Source organism: Chamaea fasciata, unplaced genomic scaffold (assembly GCF_029207755.1).
Source record: "Chamaea fasciata isolate MVZ Bird 193981 ecotype frontalis unplaced genomic scaffold, bChaFas1.0.hap1 SCAF_4, whole genome shotgun sequence".
NCBI classification, from domain to species: Eukaryota; Metazoa; Chordata; class Aves; order Passeriformes; family Sylviidae; genus Chamaea; species Chamaea fasciata.
The window spans coordinates 2674282-2698239 of record NW_027094089.1 but is presented as its reverse complement, the minus strand read 5'-3'; the positions used below and the strand labels follow the sequence as shown (position 1 = coordinate 2698239).

At 39.2% G+C, this 23958-nt stretch overlaps 1 protein-coding gene across 1 annotated transcript in view; it reads left to right on the top strand.

Moving 5' to 3' along the window:
- The window catches only part of MRPS27 (mitochondrial ribosomal protein S27), a 42884-nt gene extending 18926 nt beyond the window's left edge, over positions 1-23958 (top strand). The window contains exons 5-11 of the mRNA XM_066180722.1: positions 11998-12112; positions 12618-12696; positions 13969-14084; positions 15573-15675; positions 17819-17961; positions 19432-19587; positions 23539-23958. Of these exons, the coding sequence (XP_066036819.1) occupies positions 11998-12112; positions 12618-12696; positions 13969-14084; positions 15573-15675; positions 17819-17961; positions 19432-19587; positions 23539-23778 (952 nt within the window). The 3' untranslated portion in view covers positions 23779-23958. The remainder of the gene's footprint in view (positions 1-11997; positions 12113-12617; positions 12697-13968; positions 14085-15572; positions 15676-17818; positions 17962-19431; positions 19588-23538) is intronic.

Sequence of the window (23958 nt, the reverse complement as noted above, 5' to 3'; positions counted from 1 at the left end):
CAAAAAAACCCCAAACAAACAAAAAAAACCCAAAAAACAAAACAAAACAAAACCCAAACCAAAACAACAACACCACCACACGAACCCCAAACCAGTCATTCAGGATGCTTACTTTTTTGTTGGTTGGTAGCTATGTTGGTTGCTTGGTCAGCTGCTTGCTTGGTTGGTTGGGGCTTTTTTTGTTGTCTAAATGCTGCTTTAATAGTGAGCTATTTTTAAAGCTGCATGCTCAAGAAAACATATCTATATTGTCTGCTGGAATGAGTCTAATTGCATTTTCTGTGCTTCTCAGTACCAAGCACTCCACTGAGCTTCCTGCAACAGTTCCTTCTGCCACAGTTCTTGTTACCTCTTCCTATTTCTGAGATTTACTTGATAAATCCTTGGTTCCTAATTAGGTTGACTAATCCCTGAATAGTCCCTTCCTTACCTTTCTTTTGTGTTTTTTATGGAGGGCATTGTGGGGTGGAAGAACATTATGGGTTTGGAAGAAGCTCAGATAGAAGTCCGAGCCTCTCTTGTCAGCTGATTTTATCCTCTTACCTGTTTTCTGAAGTCCTGATGTGCCCTGTCCCTGAAGGAGAATGTCCCCAGGCTTTTCAGCTGTCTCTCTTTCTCCCCTTTGCTACATCAGTTTGAAAGCCTGAGGGACTCAATTAATTGTGGAGTTGGTTATTTCAGAAATAACACTGTGGCTGCTTTCAGCTGTTGGTTTCCATCTTCACCACTGATGCATCTCTGTGGGATGCTGGACTGCACATCCTTGAAAGGTTCTGGGGTTGTCCTTGCCTCTCAGCTTTCATCCCATTAATGATCATGTGCATGTGTGGTGTGCCAGGTCTTCAGCTGATTGAGGCAGGTCCCTGGTAGCTTGGAGGAACTGTGTGTTTTCTCTTTGGACCTGGTGAGGATTAGACCCAGGATCTAGTTTAGGGAGCATTTAAGCAGCAACAAAGAATGCTTTCTTGGAATTATCGTTAAAATTGGAACATGATATACAAGAGGGCAGCTGATAGAAATGCCTGTTTGCTTAGCTGTTAATGTTGGCCCAATAATGATTCCTTTCTCATGCTGAAAAGTGGGCAGGGATTTTGGTTGTTTTCACCCCCACCCCATTTTCTTCAGTCTAGAACTTGTCAGGCCGAAACCGCACAAATTTTGGCATCTGGATTTGCAAGCAGATTCTCACCTTTATGAGTAGTAATCTATTTTTTTTAGAATTGGTGTGGATATTAAGCTGTCTTTAAGTCTACTGTTTTGTGGTCGTCTGTACAGTGATATTTATTCTGCTCTCTCCTCTGTAATGACTGTTTTAATTTAAAAAAGGGGGAAGATACTTCTTTCTTCAAAGTTCCACTAGGGAGTGAGCAGAGCTGGACTAAGTGGAACTATGAGCTAAATCGATGGCCTCTGGCAGCGGTCAGCTCGGTGTAAAATGGGCAGCATCTCCCTCCCTCTTGTCCACACTGCCTGTGCCAAAGTCGACAAACCAGGCTGGCTGCTTGTGTCTGGCTGGGGGTGGACGAGGTGTAGCAGCTCCTGTTAGAAGCATGGCAGCAGAGCATGTGCAGCAGGAGTAGTGTAGTCCACTTGAACAGCAAAAGGATTTATTTTTTTGTCTTCATTGAAGTTGCTGTCCTGCAGTGATCACTTCTTTTTGTGGTTTTCCTCGCCCAGATTAAATCATGAAGCAGCAGGTTCTTCTTACATAAGATACTGTTGTGTTGTTTTGAAAGTCGTGATGCATTGGAGACATAAAGTCAGACTGAAAGGCATGCAGTACATAAATGCACATAGTTGTAGTGTTCCCCCTGCTCTTCTGTATCCTCTGTTCTCCAGTGCAGTGGGTAACATGCCATGTGTAAGGGCTCTGTACCATGTCTTGGGGAACTGGTGCTGTAAATGTCTGTGCAGAGCCTGAATACGAGGTCTGAGTAGGGCACTGTAAAAGGGCAAAGCAGCAAGTCATCCTGGCCTTGCATTGTGGGCCAGTCATTAGCAGAACCAAAAGCATTAGTGAGCTATCATAGAATGTGCTGAGTTTGAAGGGACTAGTCAGGCTCATTGAGCCCAACTCCTGTCTCTGCACAGGACGCCCCAAGAGTCACACCATGTGCCTAAGAGCATTGTCCAAGTGCTTACTTGGACTCTGGCAGGCTTGGTGCTGTGACTATATTTATATTTAGCAATATATATAACTAGCAATCTTGGATGTCTTCCTGTCTCAAAAGGGGAGAAACAACAAAATACCTTTTTGCATTATGAAATCCTCTGCCTGTTCTGGGTAGTGTGACCTTATTTTACTGTGCAGCTTGCAGCTACCTACGCAAGGGAGCATTTGTCCTACAGTACATGCAGTACTTAAAGAGAGGTACCTGCTGTCTTTCTTTAAATAACAGATCTGACTGCAGCCTTTTTCTGAAAAAAACAAGAGTAAAACAATCATATAGCTGGTGAGAGCCCAAAATTTCAAACTGCTGTACAAAATGCTTGATGTGCTTGCTTTTATGTTTATCCTTGATGTGCTTGCTTGATGTACTTGCTTTTCCTTGAGATTGACAGACGCAGGGAGGCAAAAGACATTTTGGTCTCAGAAGTTAGATATACTAACAAGTATGCTAACTAAATCCTCAGAAGTACTGTGATTGGGTACTGTGGTTAGAGAACAGTTAAAAATGTGTAAAAGACTTGAGCATTTTTTGTTATTCATTGCTAAAAGTATTTTTATTAGGAAATGCATGGTTGGAAGAAAAAATAACTACCAGTAAGTGTTGCTCATTGAGACATGACTTGAGAGGTAAACAGTATAATGATGTCAAGATCTGCCTATTCACCAGTGGTCAACCTTTTGGAAACAGTTCTCTTTTTGACTGTGGCTGTGGCTGAAGCTGCAGGTATCAGGGGTTTTGTCCTCTTTTTAGGTGTTTGCATTTAACATGAAAGTCTTCATGTCTGCTCCCCTTCACTCATGGGGTGCAGAAGGAGAGCAATACACAAGGACATCACATTGTAGCAGTGAAAAATGTAAAGAGCCACAGGTATTAGGTCAAAATTAGGCTAACTTGAATTGCGTGCCTGTGGCAGCAAATCTGAAAAGGTGAAACCTGAACTGTACAAGTTCAGTTTGTGAAGTGTTTGGCAGAAAATGCAAGGTTTGACTCTTCGCCTGCTTGAGTTGGTTACTGAGATCCATTCAGTATTTGTATTCCTGAAGCACTGTCTTCCCAGCATCTTTTTTTTGCTCTGATTGCATGTGGTGTGAAACTGAATAATTCTGCAGAATAAACAGTTTGGCTTGTACACTTCTGTATTGCAGCCTTTGACATACTCAAGACAGAAATACATCATTTATGATCTGTGCAAGTTCAGCTGTGATCAAACTGAAAAGTGTCAAGGGTTATGTCAGTCGGTGTAATGTTACAGTAGTTTGAAGCTAATGTGTGATGTATTTCTGGGAGCTGTTTTGTGAACCATAAAGAATTTGAGTCAAATAAATGGAAAATGCAACATAGTTACAATATAGACTGGAGCTCTGAGTGAATTAGGTCTCTAACAAAATTGCATTAATTTTTCCCCATGTTAAATTTACACAGAATATTAGGCATGTTTAAAAAGTTGCTGTTTTGCAAATACAGTAATGGCAATGTCTAGTTAAAGGCTGAGATTTTTTTCCTGACATAAAATCAAGAAGTCATTATTTGCTTTTCTTTACAGCAGTTTTTATGCACACGTGTGAAGTATGCCTGTTTAATATGGCATGAAAGGGGTATTCTGTCATAGTTTAGGCTTAGTGCTAAAAGGCAGAAACACCGTAATGTGTGATGGACTTCCCTCTGACACTGAACTATCACAGAACTTAGAGTCACTGTTTTGTCTGCATGGAAAGCCCTTGGTGCTACAACTTTGTCCAGCTTGGTTAATACTTACTGGAAAGCAAGCTTGACTGTGACATCCCTGCAGTAGTTGATAGCTAAAAGAAGGAGGTTTTCTAAAACATCTGTAGTAATTTATTTTTAAAAAATTAAGCTCAGTGAGCTTTAAAGGAATTTAGTCCCTCAAATGACGTAAAGTTATCTGTGGTTGAAGAAAGTCCATTACATAAGTACTGTTTGGTACATAACAGATTTTAAACTTAGTTTCAAAATACAGCTAGTGGGAGCTACCTTTCTGCTGGAAACTGACTTTCTGGCAACCTTTAGTGGGCAGTCACTTGGCAAAATGAAGGGGGTACAAGGTGATAACAGAACTAGAAATTGCAAGCAGGCTTTTACGATAAAATCTTTTTCATTTTTAAAAATAAGTTGATAACTTGTGTACTAGCTTCCAGAGAGGAAGTAATGACATTGAATTTATTGAAGTAATGACAGGCATAGCTGATTTTGTAAAATGGTAACAGTCAAGTCAGTGCTTTACTCATATGTTCCTTTTTTTACAGCCTTGTGTTAGTCAGTCTTCAGAGTTCCAAGTAAAAGAATCCAGCAGAACTGACCCTTTGTTGGGCTGTGAAACAGGAAGTTTTATCCTGATGCACTTTGAAATTGCTGAGAATAAAAAAAAATTCCCTGAAGCAAGAAATGTAGTATCTTGTATGGTTCTTAATTTATCTGGTTTTGTATGCCAGGATACCGGAAAAAGATATAATTAGTGGAAGATTTGGTTTTAAATTAGACTTTATTATGGCTGCATGGGGACAAGGAGAGGCACTTGAGAGAATCTTATCAGAATCACTATAGCAACAGCTCACTTCATCATTCCCTGTGTATTTTCTCAGCCTGTGGTACTTTCTATACAGTGTTAGTGACATTTATATTCAAAACCAATTATTTAAATTGTAAGTCCAGAGGTGTTTGTCGCAGAGAGCTTTGTTCTTTACAGTCGATAGTTTGGGGAGACATTGGGCTTTTTATTATTGTTGATACTATTATGACACAGCATTTTCTTCTTAATTGTTGCTCTTTGAGTGAATTTCATCTTTATGGTGAAATTTCATAGATTCTTCTTGTGTGTGAGAGGAAAACTGGATTTTTCCTGATTGTCTTTTTTTTTTTTTTTTTTTTAAAGGAGTGGGAGATGTGAAGGGTGGTGGGTAACTATTATCCTGGGAAGAGGAAAAAAATACAAGTACTGTATTCAAAAATCTCTGTATTTGGTTTCCTTCATTGCAGTTCACCTCATCATTCTGTTAAGTCAAAAAGGGGGGTTGCTTTATTCATAGTTTGCATTTGAAATAAAACTGAATGTGATAAATTTAGTTTCTTCATGAAACTAAAGCAGGTATCACCACCTTTTCTTGGTAGCAGTGTTCTTTCACTTACAAGTCATGCTGAGGATCCCGAAATGTCCATACCTAGTGAGCTAGCTGGTGACCTTCCCTTTAACCTAGAACAAGGAATCATTTTGGTGCTGGGTTTTTAAATGCTAAGGTCTTTAGTTTCCAGCTAGATCAGGCCTGTGGCTGATGTCATCCTGTTTTACGTTAGGCATACAGAGCATGTTCAGCCAAACTGACACAGACTAGTTCACGTTCTTAGAAGTGAACTTCCATTGGAGTTCTGCCAGGGAATGCATAATTCTGAAGTACTTTGAATCTACATGACTAAAGCTTTTTAGGAAATACATTTAGCAGCCTGTAAGAGTTTTCCCAGGGACAAAGAGTGTACCGAGTGTATGTTGTTTGAGCCTTGGCTTTGCTTTTTCAGTCTGAACTAATCACAATAAAGGTTTGAGGCATTTAAGGTGAGGCTGTGGGATATTACTCAGGCTGTTGTCTGAAGGATTGCTGCTTTGTGCTTTGCAAATATTTCAAGGGGGTTTCAAGGCTGCTTGGTGGAACCTGGTGGCGGAAGGTTGGGAGACCAGCTCTACTGCAGTTTTGTAATGTTGACTGCTATGGATGGAAGGATTGATAAATAATTTAGATACTTTTCAGGAATACCCATAATTGTTTAAAATATTGCAATATCAAGAAAATGGCTTCAAAGTGTACCATAGGCTCCTTATCTATTGTAATCCTATTTCTTTTGTGTTGTCTCTTTAAGTCAGTGTATAGGCAAAGCATTTCTTTCATGCTGTGGTAAACTGCTTGTCCATTCACACATTATATTGAAATTTATAAAATTTATCTAGGATTTTACAACTCTTTTGATCATCTTGTTTTTTCTTTTAATGTAATGAGGCTTGTTCCTTACGTTCTATTCTTGAAGGTGCCTTAAATTCATCAAAAGGAGGAAGAGCATTTAGTGATAAGAGGTTGACAAAAATGGGCAGAAATATTTGTATCAGAAATCCAGCTTGTCATCTGTTACTTAGCTAAAAACTCTCAAAATAGCTAGGTCAGTAAAGAATAAACTACGTCCTAGCTGCTATATGGTGAATGCTATGTGATAGTTATTGTTGGAAAGAGACTTTGTGAGGCTGAGCTTTTCATGCATGAATGTAGTTCTGAGCAATGCAATAGCTACCCTGAGACTACTGAATAGTGAATTTTCTCCCTTCAGTTGTTGGAAGAGGAATGTTACCCAGGTGGTATCCTGAGTCTTCCTAAATAACTGTATAGAAACTTCTAGCCAAAATATCTTCTTTTTTGAATCTAGTCTTATTACTAAGCTTAAAGGTTAAGAAAAAACTAAGTGAACTTGCAATGTTGAAGTGAACAGAAATAAAAGCTGAATGTGGTATAACATGAAACAAGACAGGCTACTAAAAATATCCTTAAAGTCACCTGCTCAGCCTTGTTGTTTGGCTGTGGTACTGTACTGTATATTCTCTGTATCTGATCATTTAGGTCTGTTTTGGGGTCATCATCAGACATGCATCAGTGGTGTAAGAGCTCTGTGCAAATCTTGAACAAAAAATGTTATGCATTAAATATGAATTCATGTGGAGGTGGAGAGAGCTTAATTTAGGAGAATTAATTTTAGCATCAAAGCAATCAGGTTAAATTAGTTCAAAATAAAGGATGGGAAAAGTCAATAAAAACTAAAATAGAGTAGGGCCTGAATATGGGGCATTTTTTTTCAGGGAGTCTGCTTGTGCCTTAGATTATGCTCTCTTACAGTTGTCAGGTCTAATTTTTTAACCTGATTTATTACTGCTTTTGATAATTGATTTCTTATAGTACACATGCTACATTAGGTTTTTATTTCAACATAAAAGCAATGTGTTCCCTCTGGTTTTGAGTGTAGGCAGTTAATGTGTGAGATATTTCCTGTAGGACTGGTAGGTTTACACATGAAATTTTTAAAGATTTATACAAAAAAAAAAAAAAAAGGTGAAGGCTAAAATGGCAGGCAAAGAAGAGATGGAAAAATAAAGTTCTGTTCGTGTTTAAAAGGAAATTTCTGTCAATAATGATTGCATCTCCAGGATTGTTTTCTTTGACACTGATGTATGAGCAATGCTTCTGGGTCCATTTAAAATGTAGATTATTTTCCCCAAGGCTTGTGGCTTGAAATGACAAACAAAGGGAGAGTTTTGGGTGACAGCCTTCCAGTTTCCATGCTAAGCCTGCCTGGAATCCATTTGATCATTATGCACTGTAGCTGAAAGAAATGTGCCTGGGAAGAAAAAAACATGGCATTGCTAAGAAGCTTCTCAGCCCTGTGTGACTCGTGTAAAATGTGGAGTTGCTTTGGATTTATCCCATTGAGGTAGCTTCTTCCTGGTGTGCAGAGACATTTCCTACTCTATTGATTCATTTTAAGTCTCTTTACATTCTGCATTGAGACTTTGTGAAATTACAAGTGGATGAGAAGAAATCTGGCACTCTCCCTGCCATTTGAATGAACAGACCCATGAAACGCAGACCCATGTTTCTCTCCAGTTCTAAAAGAAGTACTAGAGATAGAAGTGTAGGATGTGTGGATCATTACAAGGTGTTTCCTCATTAGGTCAGGTAAAGGTGGAGAAAGGAAGGGTCTCTTCTTTCTGTTTCACAGTTCAGGGGAGAATGGGGAAGACAAAAAATAGTGTCTTGCACAAAGATGGCTTCCAGGGATTGAACTGGCCCTTAAGAAATCCACAGATTACAAAATGGAACCTGTGGTCAACAAAGAATGGGAACCGATGTGCTGAGCTGGCTTTCCCTCTGTACTACCAGGAAGAGCAGAGCAGAGCTCTTCCTCCTGGTATGTTATTTCTACAGCACTTTTTCTTCTGTAATGCGGCAAATTTTCCTTCACCGTCTTCCTCATCTGTGACTGTCCCCAAAGCATTGAAGCCCCCTCTATGAACCTGGGGAAAAGAGTGCAGACCAGCAAGGAGTGGTTCTGTTTGCTCTCAGGTTTGCTGCATTACTCCCTTTGAGAACACAGGGAGTAATGTGTGAAAGCAACTAGAGTGCATCACCACTTGATGGCAAAAACAAAATTGCAAGACTGTAATCAATGAGTAGGGCAGGAGTTCAGCTTTTCTGCAGTGTGTGAGGGCACCAATATAAATAAGTCATGCTTGCTGTAGTAGTAGAGCACCCCATGAAGCACTCTCAGCATCTGTTAGATTTTTTCATTGTTTGGTTTCTTTCACACAGGATGAGTACCCCAGCAGTGTTGAAAATAATGAGCAATAGGGCTTTATGCAGTAACTTAGAAAACTGACAATGTAGCCCAATGTGCTGGCCTATTTGTGAGCAAGAGAGTGTACTTGCTTGGCTAAAAATATTCTGGTTGCCTTGTACTGAGTCTGTACACTCCTTGTATCTCTTCCAAGTTATAATCATTTTGCAAGTAGAAAGCAACTGTTAGTGAAAATCAAGTTTCTGGACTGCATAATTTGAATGACTTATAAAAATAAAGAGAATTCTGGAGTATTGCACTGTGTGCTGTTAGATTCACAATGACATTGATATTTCAGGATCTCCCTGTATTACAGATATTTCTGTTTTTATTCCCTGTGGAGGCAGATGTTCTCAGTTCAGTGACTGGAAGGATGACCATATTGATTCTTTAGCCATTAACATTAAAGTGTACCAACAGAGAGCTTCTCTAATACTGTTAGAGTTGCTTCTTGTCTTTTCTGCACACATCACAAGAATCTTGGGCTTCTCAGGTTTTTATTAGTTCTCAGAAAAATGAGTTTCAGCACCAGGCATCTGTAAGATAACCTTCTGGTCTTTCCATTAAACACACAGCAGTAGCTAGAGGCTTCCTTTATTTAATTCATTCAGAATCTTCTTTTTTCTGTAGTTTTAACTTCCTTCTGTCTTTTCATCTGTCCCTGAACATATTGCCTTGCTTAATTATATCCTGTTTGGTGATCAAAGAGGAGGAGGAGGATGTTAATGGTTGTCAAAATGATGAGCAACCTCCTCTTTTTCCTGATTCTATTTGAAACACAAGTGCCTGCCACAACATCGGTTGACTTGTCTAGGTTAACTGTAAAAAACAGTTACTCTGGTTTATCTTCTCAGCTGGTACAATAGAGACAGAGCTTATCCCAGCATTATATGGATCAGAAATAATAAAAGATTGCAATGTAGTTGTTTCCCTTTCACTCCCAATTCTCCTACCACATCATGGATTAATGGAAGTGTCTAGTGTCGAGGGATCTTGTACATGCATATATATTGCATTCATGCACCAGTCCCTTCCCTTGGTTCCCATGCAACTGACTTGTAGTTAATTGTTAGAATTAACTAGAAAATTTCTTTATTGAGAAGCTGTTGCTTTTCATTTGCATAGCACCTTGGACAGGCATGACCTGATCTGAGCATATAAATCAGCATATAAATGTTAACAGTAACATACATACAGTAATTGTATCTGAAAGATCCTGTGGTTGTCAAACTTACACAAACACACACACAAAACACACATGCAAAAATCAGTCCCAGCCCTATAAAAGCTGATGAGCAGATTTTTTACAGGTTTTTATGGCATGCCTCAGGATTTTGTGCATATTGATTCCAGCAGCGAGGGTTGGTTGAGGATCAACTTCATTCTGTTTCTGGGCCATATTGCATCCCTGTTAGGCCTTTTGCTGTCCAAGTCCAATTTTACTTTGAAAGCTAGAAGGTTTCATTACAGTAAGCTTTAGCCATCCCAAGGTGCAGGAAGTATTGGAGTACTCTCCCTCGCTGTGGTATACTCAAGAGAATAAACAGAGCTGTGAAAAAAGTTGCATATTCAAATTATTAAAACCAGCTGATTGGGTTTTTTCTGGGTTTTTTTGAATACTTAATTTTCATTTGCAAAGCTTGTATCAGTAGAAGGCCTAAGTATTTGAGAGCATCAATGTCACGCTTTTTGAAAAACAGGTCTGTTGTTTTCCATGTGTGAAACAATATTAACCATTTAATGAAATTTCAAAAGATATTGGCACCATTATTGTTCCATGCTGGAGTTCAAGCTTGACTCTTCTAAAATGGCTGGTGAAAGAGTCTAGCAATTAGATAATTTTTTCATCAAAATGTGATTAAATCCAAATTCCTGTAATTGATACTTCCTGAAAGCATTTGTCCATGCTTTAATGAAAGCAAATATACATTTTTGCTCCTCTCAGTATCTGAACTCCAGAGAGAAGAAAATGGAAAGCAATTACAGCAACAGAATGGATACTTGTATTTCAATATTCAAATCATGCTTTTCTTTTTCAATTAAATTCTAATTTAATAGGGAGATTACATATGCCACTTACAAAAATGTATATTTGGACTCTGTAGTTGCTCAGCTCCACTTTTGGCATGGCTGTCTTCTTCATTCTGAAGGCTCTCTAGGCTGCACTACTTTTCCAGGCTTGGTCATCTGTGTAGCCCTCAGTGACAGACAAGAGATTTACTGAGGGGGAAAGAGGGTTGGTGGCCACATTAATCTGTAAACGTTCTGGAAAGCATGCTCACTCAGATGGAAGAGTCAGCCCTGCCTCTAAACGGTGCTGCAGCTTGGCTTGGGGCTGCAAGCATCTGCACATGAGCCCAGCTCAGTCATTGTTGTTCTTTACAGAAAGTGGCAGTCACTTCTGTGCTGGGGACTGAGATCAGTTTTCGTTTGAATTGAGAAAGACTGCATGCATCTCTTCACAGGGGGGTGTGAAATTCAGCTCAGGAACAAGGCAGCAGCTCCTACCACTGAACTTTTAACTGATGTTTGAATGTTTGCCAAAGCTGAAGTTTTATGTGCTTTTTGTCACCATTTCTTCAAATATGGAGCAATGTTTCTGAATAAGGATGAAATGAAATTAAAACTATTTACTTTTACAAATTAGTTTAGCACTGGAGTGGGTTGCCTTGGAAGACTGCTGAAGTCATGACGTGAGGTGTCTCAGAATAGATTAAATCAGTGCAGGGGGTCAGGAAAAGGCTTTCCAGCAGTTTCCCTGTGCATGAGGTATGCCTCACTGATGAAGCATTTCTAAGGCAAATGGAGCATGCAGCAGCCCAGGGATGACCTGTGCTGAAACATAATGAATTCTTAACTGGTGAAGTGAAGCATGATTTAGGGAGGGTAAGAGACATGAGATTACAGAAGCTCCAGAGTTTCAGATGCAGTTATATTTTGATGTCATTCTGATACTTGCTGATGTCATCAGTTGTAGCTCTTTGACAAGATCAGCAATATTATACATCAAAATGTTAGCACAATCTTACACAATCCCAAGGACAAGGTAAAAAAATACTGCAGTGTTTATACCAGTCCCAGTTGGCCTTCATAAATATACCCAACTCATATTTATTGGTATTTTTTTTTCAAGAAAAAAGCTGTAGACTTTCTGGAAAGTGAGAAGTTATAATATTATGCATTTGTGCATAATAGGTCAGATTTGTGCAAAGATCAGATTCCCCTTGGTGCATACAATTAATGTATCAAAGTGTTGTTTTTCATACTTGAAAAGGGCTATCTGGAGCTCTTTAGAGAGCAGTGGTTGACTGCAAAGTCAGACATGGGGAAATCTATATTTGACTTAATGAATGGTGAAGTTTGGAAAAACATAGTTGGTTGATTACAGAATTTGTTTCTGTGATAGCAGAGTCATATTGTCACCAGAACTTATTTTCATCTCTAGGTTTCGGCATAGCCCAAATTTTTGGTACTTGAGAGACTGGACCATTCACAGCTGGATCAGACAGTGCTTAAAATACGGTGTTCCAGATAAAGCCTTATACACAATACAAAACAAGGTAAGTTTTACCAAAGAGAAGACGTGAATATATTTGGTCAGATTTTTGATTCAAGTGTGGCTTGACTGGAATTCCTGTTGCAGCCAGGTCATATAGGCTGTGGTTTTAAGTTCAAATTTTTCATCAAAGTACAAATCACTGTTGCACTTGAATTTTAGCGACAGCCTTTTTACAGCTTTAAAATCCTTTCTTTTCTCAGAAAGATTTTTGGTTTTAAATAGCATTGGTGTCCACATGTTAAATGCAGGGGAGGCCTAGTAACGTGACAGACAGTGCTATTCCTTGTCTGAAAGGCTCAGATAAAATGCTAAAACAGATCCAGTGCCTCAGAAGCTGGAGGGCCTACATCGCAGGAGCCATGCTGATCTCTTGTGTTGCTTGACTGTACGTTGCATCAGTACGCAGTGTTGTGGTTCTGCTGTTTCTGGTATCTGCAGCACTGTGCTTGGGAAGATCTGAACAGCACATTTTTGCACACTTAACTTTTTTTCCTTCTTTTCTTCAGGTTCAGTATGGAATTTTTCCAGATAATTTTACATTCAATATTTTGATGGATTTCTTTATAAAGCAGAAGAAATATGAAGGTAAGAAAATACGTACCAATACTGCATCCTTAGTTGTATGCTCTTATATTAACAGAGCTTTTCTTTGAACTAAAAACTTGTAGCCATATTTTTTCTGAATTCATCATAAAACAGAACTTCACCTTCCCCTGAAGAATTTTTTGCATGTTTTTGTCTTGTTTTTGTTAGGATTTTATTCATTTTAGTTTTGAAATTTGTGTGATTCACAGTTTCTACTGTTATTAATCCTAGTGCAAGTGTAAACCATTGTTTTCAGTTACAAGTCTGATGTACATGCTAATGATATGATAGGACTTATTAGTGACAATTAATTAGAGTGTTACCAGAATCAAAATGTGTGTTGGTATTCATCTTCCATATATTTAGCTGTTCAGAGAGCTGTGTATCTAAACTATTTGTGTAGGCTTTCTGCCTGTCACTGGGGCAAGCCAGCTGTGCTGAATTGCCATACTGGGGTACCTTTCATTATTGGCTGTTTGAGTGTTTAGTTTAGTAATCCTTTCATGTTTGATGACAGATACTAGTTTTGATGGCAAATTTTGATTTCACTTCAGGTTTTCTAGTACTGTAAACTTGCAGTAAGCTTTCCTTTGCATAAAGCTCTTACAAAACAGGTAACTGAAAGGAACTGAAAGCTTTTGCTAAACAACAAATTAATACATGTTTTTTTTTAATTTTGAGGCACACCTCTCTGTCTTTGAATTCCCCCTTATTTTATCCGTGTTTCTTTTCTGTTTCTCTTCTGAAACTGAAGGCCTTTTTACAAACTGTCCTTCCTGACAGGGAGTGTCACTGGAACTCCATGTAGAGCTCCTCTAGAACATAGCTTGCTGAATAGAGAGACCACTGTGGGTGATCTGTGATAACATTTCTGCTCCTTTGTACTCTTCTGTCACCCTAAGGCTAATGAAGTTAAGCCAGTCTTCTCTTGTTTGTAATCAAAACACAAGAACAGAGATTTTTTTTTTTTTAATGATTGAAGAGCTGAGGAAAGAGGAGCCAACTGAAGTGTGTAGAACTAAGATGATTTTAAGAACTCCTTGGCTGTAGTTTCACGCTATTCAACCCATTCTTCCTTCTTGCAATGTGTTTGAGCAACCCAAAGGAATAAGACTAATTCTATAGGTGTATTCTAGTTGAAAGAAATGTTTAATTTTCTCTTGAACCATTTCAAAGCATACTGCAACAGTAAAGTGTCAGTGAACATGAGTGGGTTCAAAAGGAAGATATGTATTGGAAGCTATGCTGATTAAATATCGTTTTCCTTCATAGATGCTCTGTCATTAGTAACAGAGATCATGCTCCAAGAAGGTTTTGATGAACTATCAACACAGCTTCTTTCTCTCTATGTTTTATACCAGTACCTGGCAACCAAGGCTGAACGTACGGTAAGCTGACCACACTCAGAATGATACACAGAGTCCCTGCTTCCAAGTGTTGAGTGCAGTCAGTTACACATTCAATCATTAATATATTTTATTTCCCCTAAGTTTAACTGGGGAAAAAAATCCTCTGTTTTCTCATTATTTTTGCAACTGCAGAAGAAGGAAAGAAAGAAAGGAAAAAAGAAACAGCCAAGTATGAAAACCATTAAATCACTTGTCACCGCTTTTGCTCCTTTCTGTGAAAGGGAGGGTGTGTAGGGATTTTCAGATGTAATGTATGCCCATTTGAAGGATGTGAATTGATACTTCAGTTCAAAGCAGACTCTATCAATTACCACCAAAAAAAAAAGTGTCACTTGTTGTATACAGTCCTGTTAAGCTGAGTATTCCTCACCATTAAAGCTTGATAATGGTGATGTTGCAGAATTATAAAGCATTTTTACTAGGTTTTTTAGTATCCTATTTGGCTTTAGGTCTGTTGCTTCTTATTGCATATCTGTTTTAAAATCACATTTGTTACATTTCTCCTGTCTCCAGGGACTACGGGTCTATTATTTACAGCTTGCTTGCTTAAGGCCAAAATGACAGTTCAGGGTCTTGGAAGGTGCATTACTCTACTTTTGCAGAAGGGGCTCAGTGAGTAAAGGACTCTGCCTTGATCTCTGTAGGAAGTTATTTTTAATGTAGTTTGCCACAAGCCTTTAATAGCCTGTTGTCATCTATATGGCAAATGCTTGAAGCCTTCATCTGTATTACATGAAGCACCTTCCAAAATGCATTTTATAGGTGCCGTCAGGTTTTACCCAGCTGGGTTGTAATTTGAGTTTTCAGCAAAGAAGAGTAAAGCACATTTACCCTACTGGATAGTTTCTTCATTTCCTAGAAATCAAGTATGCTTAGTCGCTTGTATGTGAAAAGCAAAGGGAGCAAAATCTCATTTTTCCATTGTGTTTGTCCATGTTTGCCTATCCATACTACAGAGATAAGCATTTGTCAGTATGTGTAGTGTTTCATGGAAGCTGAATGTGCAAGCAAGGGTGGTGTGAACATAAGACATATTTTAAGGCAAGCTTATTTATATAGCTGTGACTTAATATGCATTTTGAAGTAATCCCATTCAAAGACAGCAATGAAATAATATATTTTTTATTTGTATATGCCATTCAAAATACCATTCAAAGCCTCATAATGCTCAGCACCAGTTTTCTATGTTTGGTTTAAGAGGTAGGGGTAGACATAGAAAGAAGAACTTTATTGCCGAATTTCAACCACTCCATTTTTACAGTGTTCTTTAAAGAGAGTTGTTCCTCAGTACAGTTCATACTGTTCCTCAGGACAGATACACTATAACTGAACACTGGACATGTTTAATGATTCTTTACTTTATTGCTAAGATGTGATGAAAGCCATGCGTGCTGTCTTTGCTGCCATTTTATATTTGTGTTTGTTAAGGAACATTTACTTAGTTGATAACTTTTTACCTATTTACAGTGGGAAGAAGAGAGAAATATTGGAGCATCACTATTGCTCACGGGTCTGAAGCAAAGTAACACTGTGGGTTTTAGTTCCCAACTCTATGGCTATGCACTCCTTGGTAAGTTTTACCTCCCTCACTGTCAGCTTTTCCCACTTGTCTTCAGTGGCTGAATTAAATTGGCATTTTTGCTTTACTAAAATGTGGTCAAGGAGAAGGCAAAGGAAAAAGAAAAGAAATTGTGGAAGGACAATTTCAGAGTTATGAGTGAACGTGTTTTCTAGGCCTGGAGGGTGGAACTGATTCGAATTTGTTTCATCAGACAGCTTCAGAATCAATTTCAGGGCTCCCTGCAGGTTTGGGTTAGATGCTGAAAGAGAGAAGGTGCTGTTAAATAACAGTGGGGTTGGTTTGTTGGTTGACTAACAAATTAAAAATATACCCTAAAGTACAGATTTCTGCGACACACATTATAATGTTATGGACAACAGACACTTCTGGTTAATGAGCGTCTTAAAATAATCTTCAAACTTTATGAGGTGGGAGAGCACAGCCTGGAAAACACTATGTTTAGAACTTACTAGTCACTGTAAAGTGAATGTTGGGGTTGTGAACAGCAGATATCAGTGCCTTTATCCTGTATCTGTTAAGAAGTCTTCACTGTTAATAACTTGCTATATAGTATTAAAGAGAAGTTAGATCAAACTATGTTTAGAATTGAAGGGAAGGGAAATGGGCAAAAAATTCTTTAATTTCCTCTGAATCTCTAGTGGAATATGGTGCAGATAGGTTTTGTTCTTCTCTACAAAATGATTATTTACCAGAAAGTAAGTAAATAGTCAACAATTCTTTGTAAATTTTTGTTTCATTACTGCATTATTGAGGGTAATATAAAAGGGAATTTGTTCTTCAAATGTCATGTCAAAATATGATGTGTGGTGGCAGAGTTAGGATGTTGATTTGTATCTATCATGACTGTAAAACAAACCAGTAATTTTCAGTCAAAAAGAGGGATAAATGTGAAAACTAATTTGAAAGCAGGATTTTTCATACCACTGTAGTTTGTAATCCAGTGGAGATACTGGTACAAACAGGGACTTTGCTGTTCAATTGGCATTCAGTTTGGAGAGTTTTAAATGCCGTATAGCTTGGTGGAGTAGTGGCTGTATTTCAAAAATGCGCTTTACTCTTGTCTGAGAGCAATAGTGCTTGGTCCATGACATTGACATTCAGCGGATCAAAAGCTATTTACTGTTATGTCACATATTCCAAAGTCTTGCCAACACTAATGGAACTGACCTCTGAGAGAGTAAGAGATGTCTGCGGGCACAGAGTGGCCTCAAGCACCTCAGCTATTTTAATTTAGCCACGGTCCATAGGCTTTGTCTGTGCTCTTATCACCTTGATTTTCCTAAACTGTTCTCTTCCACGTAAGGAGGGTGTCTTTCATAGTTTTATGTCATATTAGCCAGGGTGCAAACTGGATTGAGAGCTTGGACAGCTCCTCTAAGCTATACTTGAAGAGATATTATCTGTTATGCTGACAAGAACAAAATCAAAGCCCAAGAGTCACAATCATTGAAAAATTGCATCAACTTCAATGTGATGTGCATTTCCTCTACTATGCAGGAGTTTCATGCTCTCAAATAATTACTTTCAGAAGAAAAGCCACATTTTAAGCGATGCAGTACATCACAGGTCCTGCTAAAATCAGTGAACACCTTGTTGCATGGATTGTCTTATATCAAGAACCAAAATTTCCTTTTTGGCAGGTGTTCTATATTTTTTCTTAGGAAGCCTCAACAGAAACAGAGAACTTAGCCATAACATGTGCTATTAGGGGTGAGTAAACCCTAGAGGCCACAGAGGTAAATCTGGAGAATCAGATTGAGTGCACGCATGCTTCACAGTCACCTGAAAGCTAAGAGGACATTTGTCTGAGATCTTCAGGTGTCCTTCTACAAGCTGCAGTTACAAAGCCAGGCAACCAGAAAACCTGGCCACTTACTCTGATTTCCATCTGGGCAAAACTTCTGGGGGAATGGGGAGGTACCAGAAAGAGGCACATAATTAGATGAAGTTGAACAAAAAGAAGGCACCTTAATAAAATAAGGCAATGGAAGTTCAATTTGTAGAAGTGCGTTATTTTCACCATGGAAGCCAAGACACTTGCTGCCATTGCTAGAAACCAGGTCCAATCTGTACAGGTTCCATTGTGGTTCAGATGTTGAAGCACTAACAATAAAGTTTGTTTTTATCACAGGGAAAGTGGAGTTGACGAAAGGACTAAGAGCTGTGTACAATCTAATGCCACTGATGTGGACACCTGGATATTTGAATAGAGCCTTGCAAGTGATGGAGAATATGGCTTCATTGTCAGGGGACATCAAAATGTCTAAAGAGGCTGTAAGTATAAAGGCTGTAACCCACTGAACAAGGGCATTTTCACATAAGACAAACTTCAGTAAAACCTGTGAATTCTCTGCCTTGTTAATGAAAATATGCTTGCAAACTTCAGAGGCCTCTATGAGACAGGAGAAGTAATGTTTAGAACAGAATCACTGCTTAAGCTGATGAGCCAGTGGTAATGTCTACTGGCATGTCCTTGGCAATGAGTTTGTGTTACTGCCACAGATCATTTAAGTATGTTTTCTAAGCCTTGTCCTCCCTTTAGAGGCACCTGTGTCTGTGTCACAGGAAACATGTGTCTGCAGGAGTGGGAAAACACCTTTGCTTCTGAAGTTTTTGAAACCACTCATGGACATATTTCTTAGCAGTAAGGATGAGCTATCACATCTTCTTGGTCTCATGGCTAATGGTATGTGTTCTGTACCCTCAGATGATGGCCTGAGTGGTACTGGTTCCAAAAGGTGACAGAGTGGTTTGTAGAAGGTTTGTTACTGCCCTCAGTCAGGGAGGATGAGTCGATTCAGTCTACGAGATCAGCATTAACTGAGGGACTTGGGACTTAGGAGTGCTGTGGGGAGTCAGGCTGATCCTGGAATCAGATAGCTTAGAAGTAACTTAATATGTCACTGCCACATGGGCTGGAGCATAGAAACATCACTGAGGTCTTTCCTCCTCTTGGTGCTTTTTCCTGAAGGTGTCCCTGATGATGGGAGCCTCCCTTTTGCTCATGTCACTACTAAACTTGCAGTCTCCCCTGACAAACAAAAGTCCAGGGCACTGCTCAGCAGGTACTCCTACCTATTGCTCTGTTTTCTGAAGCTTCTCTGTTAAACTGGACAGTTCAAGACGGGTCACGTCTGTGGCTTCCACCATCTTCAGGTGGTTTTGGAGGTAGAAGTTCAAGTCTGAATAACTCAGCTTAATACATCTGTGATTTTTTTTCTGCTTACAAACCCTTGACAAGTTAAGGAACTCCTCATGTTGCTCTGGGTTGTAGATGAGCATCCTGGTGTTCAAACAAGGCTGTATCACTCTCTGGTACAGTAGGTCCATAGAATATCCTATCCGGCTTCATACTGATACTCTAAAAATAGTAAATGTTATTAATACCTAGAAATGCTATCTGTACAGAGGTGGTTTTTACTTTGTTCAGTGGTTAACTGAGAACTTGTAAAAGAAGGCTCCTGCTGATTCTTTACCAATGCTGCATCTCTGTACTTATCCATTAGTAAAGCCCAAAAAGCAACATTGACTGTGAGAGCCACATGCTCCAAGATCCCAAGCACAGTACAAAATTCTTCCAAGCTTGTCTCATTTCCTTTTGGAATTTGATTATCTGTTTAGCATATACAGAAATCATCTCAAAATACAAGGGAATTAATGAATTTGTTTGAATTATGACAGTTGTGTTACTTAGATTGTATTTCCAAACTCTTGATGCTAACAATGACAAATGTGATTGTTCAGATTGACGCCTTGGGGACCATTCTTCAGTCTGTCCTTGAAGCCAAACCTGATCCAGAATCTGCTGAAGAAGCCAAGAAATTAGACCAGAAGTCGCAATGTGCAGAGTCAGAAGAAACAGAGCAGTCTAAAGTACCTGAGTACTACAGTCGATTCAAGGTAGGACAGTTTAACTTATCTAAACATTCTAAGTGTGGTAGATCTCTGTGGTACACACTAGAAAATGCAGATGCTGACTTACTATGGCTGGTAGACTGACACCCCTTCAGTGCATCAGGAGTTCTGTTTGGCATTTTTGAAACTAATGTCACCTTACGTTTTCACTTCTCCAAACAGGAAGCAGCAGCCTGCAAAGACATAAATGCTCAAGGCCACTTGTCTTTTGTCTGTCTGCTGGAATTTTATCTTCACTTTTCATACATCAAAATGATAACCCCAGTCCTGTTTGCAAAAGTAGTATGTCATTAGAGACCTGTTATCTGACCTTGTGTGGACTCTTGCTCATTAAAGTAAATTGTAATGGGTGTGAGACTACCCTGAATTAATTGTCCATTTGTGCACATTATAACTATGTAGAAATGTTGTACCTTGTCCTTTTGGACTGGAGAATTTAGTCAGGTTCATATCACCTTCCTTTTATCTTTACATCGTCATGCTGATGATAACATTAAGAAACACAGAAAGCTGTTCATTAGGACACATCGATATAATAAGTGCATTTTATTTGGTCATCTCATAAATTAGCTAAATGAGATCATTTTATTTTATCATCTCTGATTTGTGCAGTGGTAAAAATCGAGTATTTCTGGTTGAAACTTAGCTGGGTTACAGTTCCAGGAGCAGTGCTCTTTCCATAGCCTATCAGTTTACATTGTTTCTGCTGGACAGCTGTGATCTTGGACAGTTGTGCTGGATACAGACTGTTCTAAAGAAATTTCAGAAGTTAAAAGACTAGTATCCTGTGGTTTCAGCTCACACATACACACACTTGTCCTTGCTTTAATTGTTACTTACATAACTTTGCCGCTAATCTTTAGATACTAAACTTGTGTTGTAGGCAGTTAAACCCTTTTAATTGAAGTGTTTGGGTATCAGTGGGTGCTCAGCATACGGTAGTTAATGCCTGGATAAATTACAGTGAATTGGGTAAACACATGTCCTTTGAAGGAGGGAGTGAGGTGTTGTTATGTGTCTCTTACTGTCTATCCATTGTCTAGCCTTGAGGAAAGTAATGCAGAATGCTCAAAATGAGGTCTGAATATCAGATTGGGGATTGGTAGTTTCCTTCTCAGCTCAACCTTTCCACAAATTCCATAAGTAATCCCAATTCAGGCATTCCCTGGTGTGGCAGTGAGTGACTTTTGGGCAAAAGACTAGTCCCAATGTTTAAAATCTGACCAGAAAAGTCTGAATATGAGAAAGACATAGCTGCCATGTGGCATCTAGGCATCCAACAGTAATAAGCCAAAATTTCTGGTTGTGTGAATGAGAAAAGGAGCTCTTGAGTTAGAATACCATTTCGTCTAAGCCTGAAGGAGATCCTAGATTCTTCTCTTAAATCCTTTACGCCAGCAGTAGCTGCTCTTCCCAGTTGAGCCGTGGGACACTTAGAGGTGTGGTTCACAGAGCAGAGCACTGCACTAGAAATCCATACAGGTGTGAGGGAAGGTGGCAGTTCTGAGTCATCCTGTACACAAGGGATGCACACAAGTGATGTGTAGATTCCCAGCTGCTGTCTCAGCACAGACAATCTGCCCCTCCTGTGTAACCCCAGCAGAGGGTTTGCACTTCTGCTGCTGAAAACAATTCAGTTGCACTTGGTCCAGCCCTGCATTAATTAGCCAGTACGTCTTTCTCCTTGAGCTCAAAACCAATTGCTTCTGGCTCGTGCATTCCCAATTCTGTTTCACAAATCATACACCTCAGAATGCGAGGAAAAGCTTATGGATTTGCTCTAGACATACACATGCTCCCCCGTGGTACTCCCTGGAATGGCCTCTGTGTCTCATACCAACCTTCAGAACAACCATTTGCAAAGTACCTGAAAAAGGCATGGAAGTCTTAACAGATCTGGACACTTGTCCTTTGCTCCTGCTAAAACAAAGAGGACCTGAGGGCATTTGGCTCTTTCCAGAAAAAGCTGTTAGAGCTGTAATCTAGACTCTGACACTCATTTGTGTTGTAATTAGCTGTTTTCAGATCCCATATGCTGAGGCTCACTGCTCACTATAGTGTTCTTCAGGCAATTCTTTCCATCTTTGTCAATGATAAGTAGACAGCAAACATTTTACCACATAAATGCTGGGAACACCTTCTCCAAAAGCAGTGCACCTTCTTCCCTAACTTGTCTGCATGCAGAGCCCTGGAGACTGCTTATAAAAATCATGATTTTGCCATTTAAGAAAGTGCCCTTTTGGTACCTATGGTACATACAGGCTGCTGCTTTGCTAAATCAGTATTACAAATGTGTAACAGAAAAGCAGGAAGTATTCCAGGATATCAGTGATTCCAGTAGTGGCTTAGGAGACAAGACCTGCTAGTTTACACTTTATTGCCTTTCTGTATTTCAATTCCCTGTGTTTAAGTTCAGCACATCCTTGGTAGAGTTTAATAGGAAGAGTGTGAATGATCTAAGCTAGTTACATTTAAACTAATACGTAAGTAATCTATGAGCATGGTTGTCAAATTTCCTCTCCAAACCCAATCTATACAGTCTCTTCAGTTTTCTGACTGATGCCCTGTGTACTTACTGACATCTTAAAGAAAATAGAGACTAATACACCTAAATACGTTGAGTTTGGTTTTAGTCCATTAGCTTTGAAGACATTGGCTTTGTCTTCATTCTTTATCATAAAATCAAAAAAAACCAGAGCCAAATACACAATCCTTCAGACCTGCATGTCTAGCATTTTAAAGAGTCTTTAATCTGCTGTCTGTCCAGTTCAGACCTGCAAGGTAAAATACAACAAAGCCAAAGCAGTTGTGTTGGCTAAGGGAGAGAGAAGTGGAGAGGCCTCAGAGGGGACAAAATAGTTTCCTCCCCAAGAACAAGGCAGAGCCTCCAGATAGGAGCTGAGGGGATGTGCACTTGCAGATTATTGCCAGCGTGAGCTCAGGTAAGAGGAACACTGTGGACCACCTGCACAGTGCATAAACTTTCAGTGTTAACTGGAAGTCTGGATATGTGCATGGCTCTAGAACTGCCATTTGGTTTGGAGGAGAACAGTCCCCACATCTTCTTTCCATTGTACTGCAATGCATAACAAGTTTCATTCAAATGAAGAAAATACAGATATACCTTTCATTAGACTACATACTCATTTTAAACATTTTTGCAAGTGCTGGGCTGAATAAAATGCTTTATTTAAAAGAAGGGTTGGGAAAATGTCTTTTTACCTAATGACTGAACAATGGATAAAGTATTTTCGAGTCCTGTATCATCTTCTCCTGGGTTGTGTATCTGCACTTTCAAGGCAATTAATCAGAATGTTAAGGAGCCATCAGGCTAAAGATTACAGAAAGCCAGAAATAGTATCACTGGATGATTAATCATCTTAAGTGAATTAACACTTTATGCTGCAGGACATCTAGATAAGTAGAGCTTAAGGAAGAAAACCGGAGTTCCTTACTGAGGCTCTGCTCTGTTTCAATGTAGAATATCCCTGAAAAAAATCCCTTGCCTTAACAGTGTTGTATAATCTGTGTGAGTGTAGTCACACCTCAGACACAGTAAGCTGGGAAGAAAAATTACGGGAGTTACTTAATATGCTGTTAGAAAGAGAACATTTGAAGTGACGTGCCCCTGTTGGAAGGGACACTGATGCAGGCAGTGTGGATGAAATAATGCAGTTGGTTTTTAGGCAAGACACAGACCCAGTGTCTAAATTACATTTATTATGGTTAACTGGTCAGCTGATCTTTGTTAATAGGAGATAATTGAACTTGGAAAAAGAAGAGAATTTGAGTCAACAGCAGCAATAAGAATAATAATAATTATTATAATTATAATTCAGTGATATGTTGGTTGTAGAGAAGTATTTTGTGTCTGATTGTTTTGTGATTGACTGGCTTTCTCCTTGACACTCCCTACCAAATCTCTTTTTCTGACAGGAGCTGTACTCCAAACTGCATTCCCTTGGCAAGGTTGAATCTGAAAGCCTGTTAACCCTGACCACCCAACTTGTCAAGGCAAAACTGCCAGAATGTGAAGCAGAAGACATTGCAAAATATGAGCAGAACCTGAAGAAGTGGGAAGAGCTACAAGTACATCTCACAGAGAGAGAAAGAGAGATGAAAGAGCAGGCTAAGCAGGAAATGGAAGCTAGGAATCTAGCTAAAGCATCTGCTTAGTACTGGAACTAGGAATCCAGTGGTATTCATTCCTCTGTCAGTGAACTGAAGTACTCACCATTATTAATGTTTCACTTCAGTCATGCTGCAGGTGTGATTGCAGACAAAATTAAGCATCCCATTTTGACTGTTTCCTGAAGTAAAGCACATGTGATTTAGAAATCTTTGTCCTGTATATGA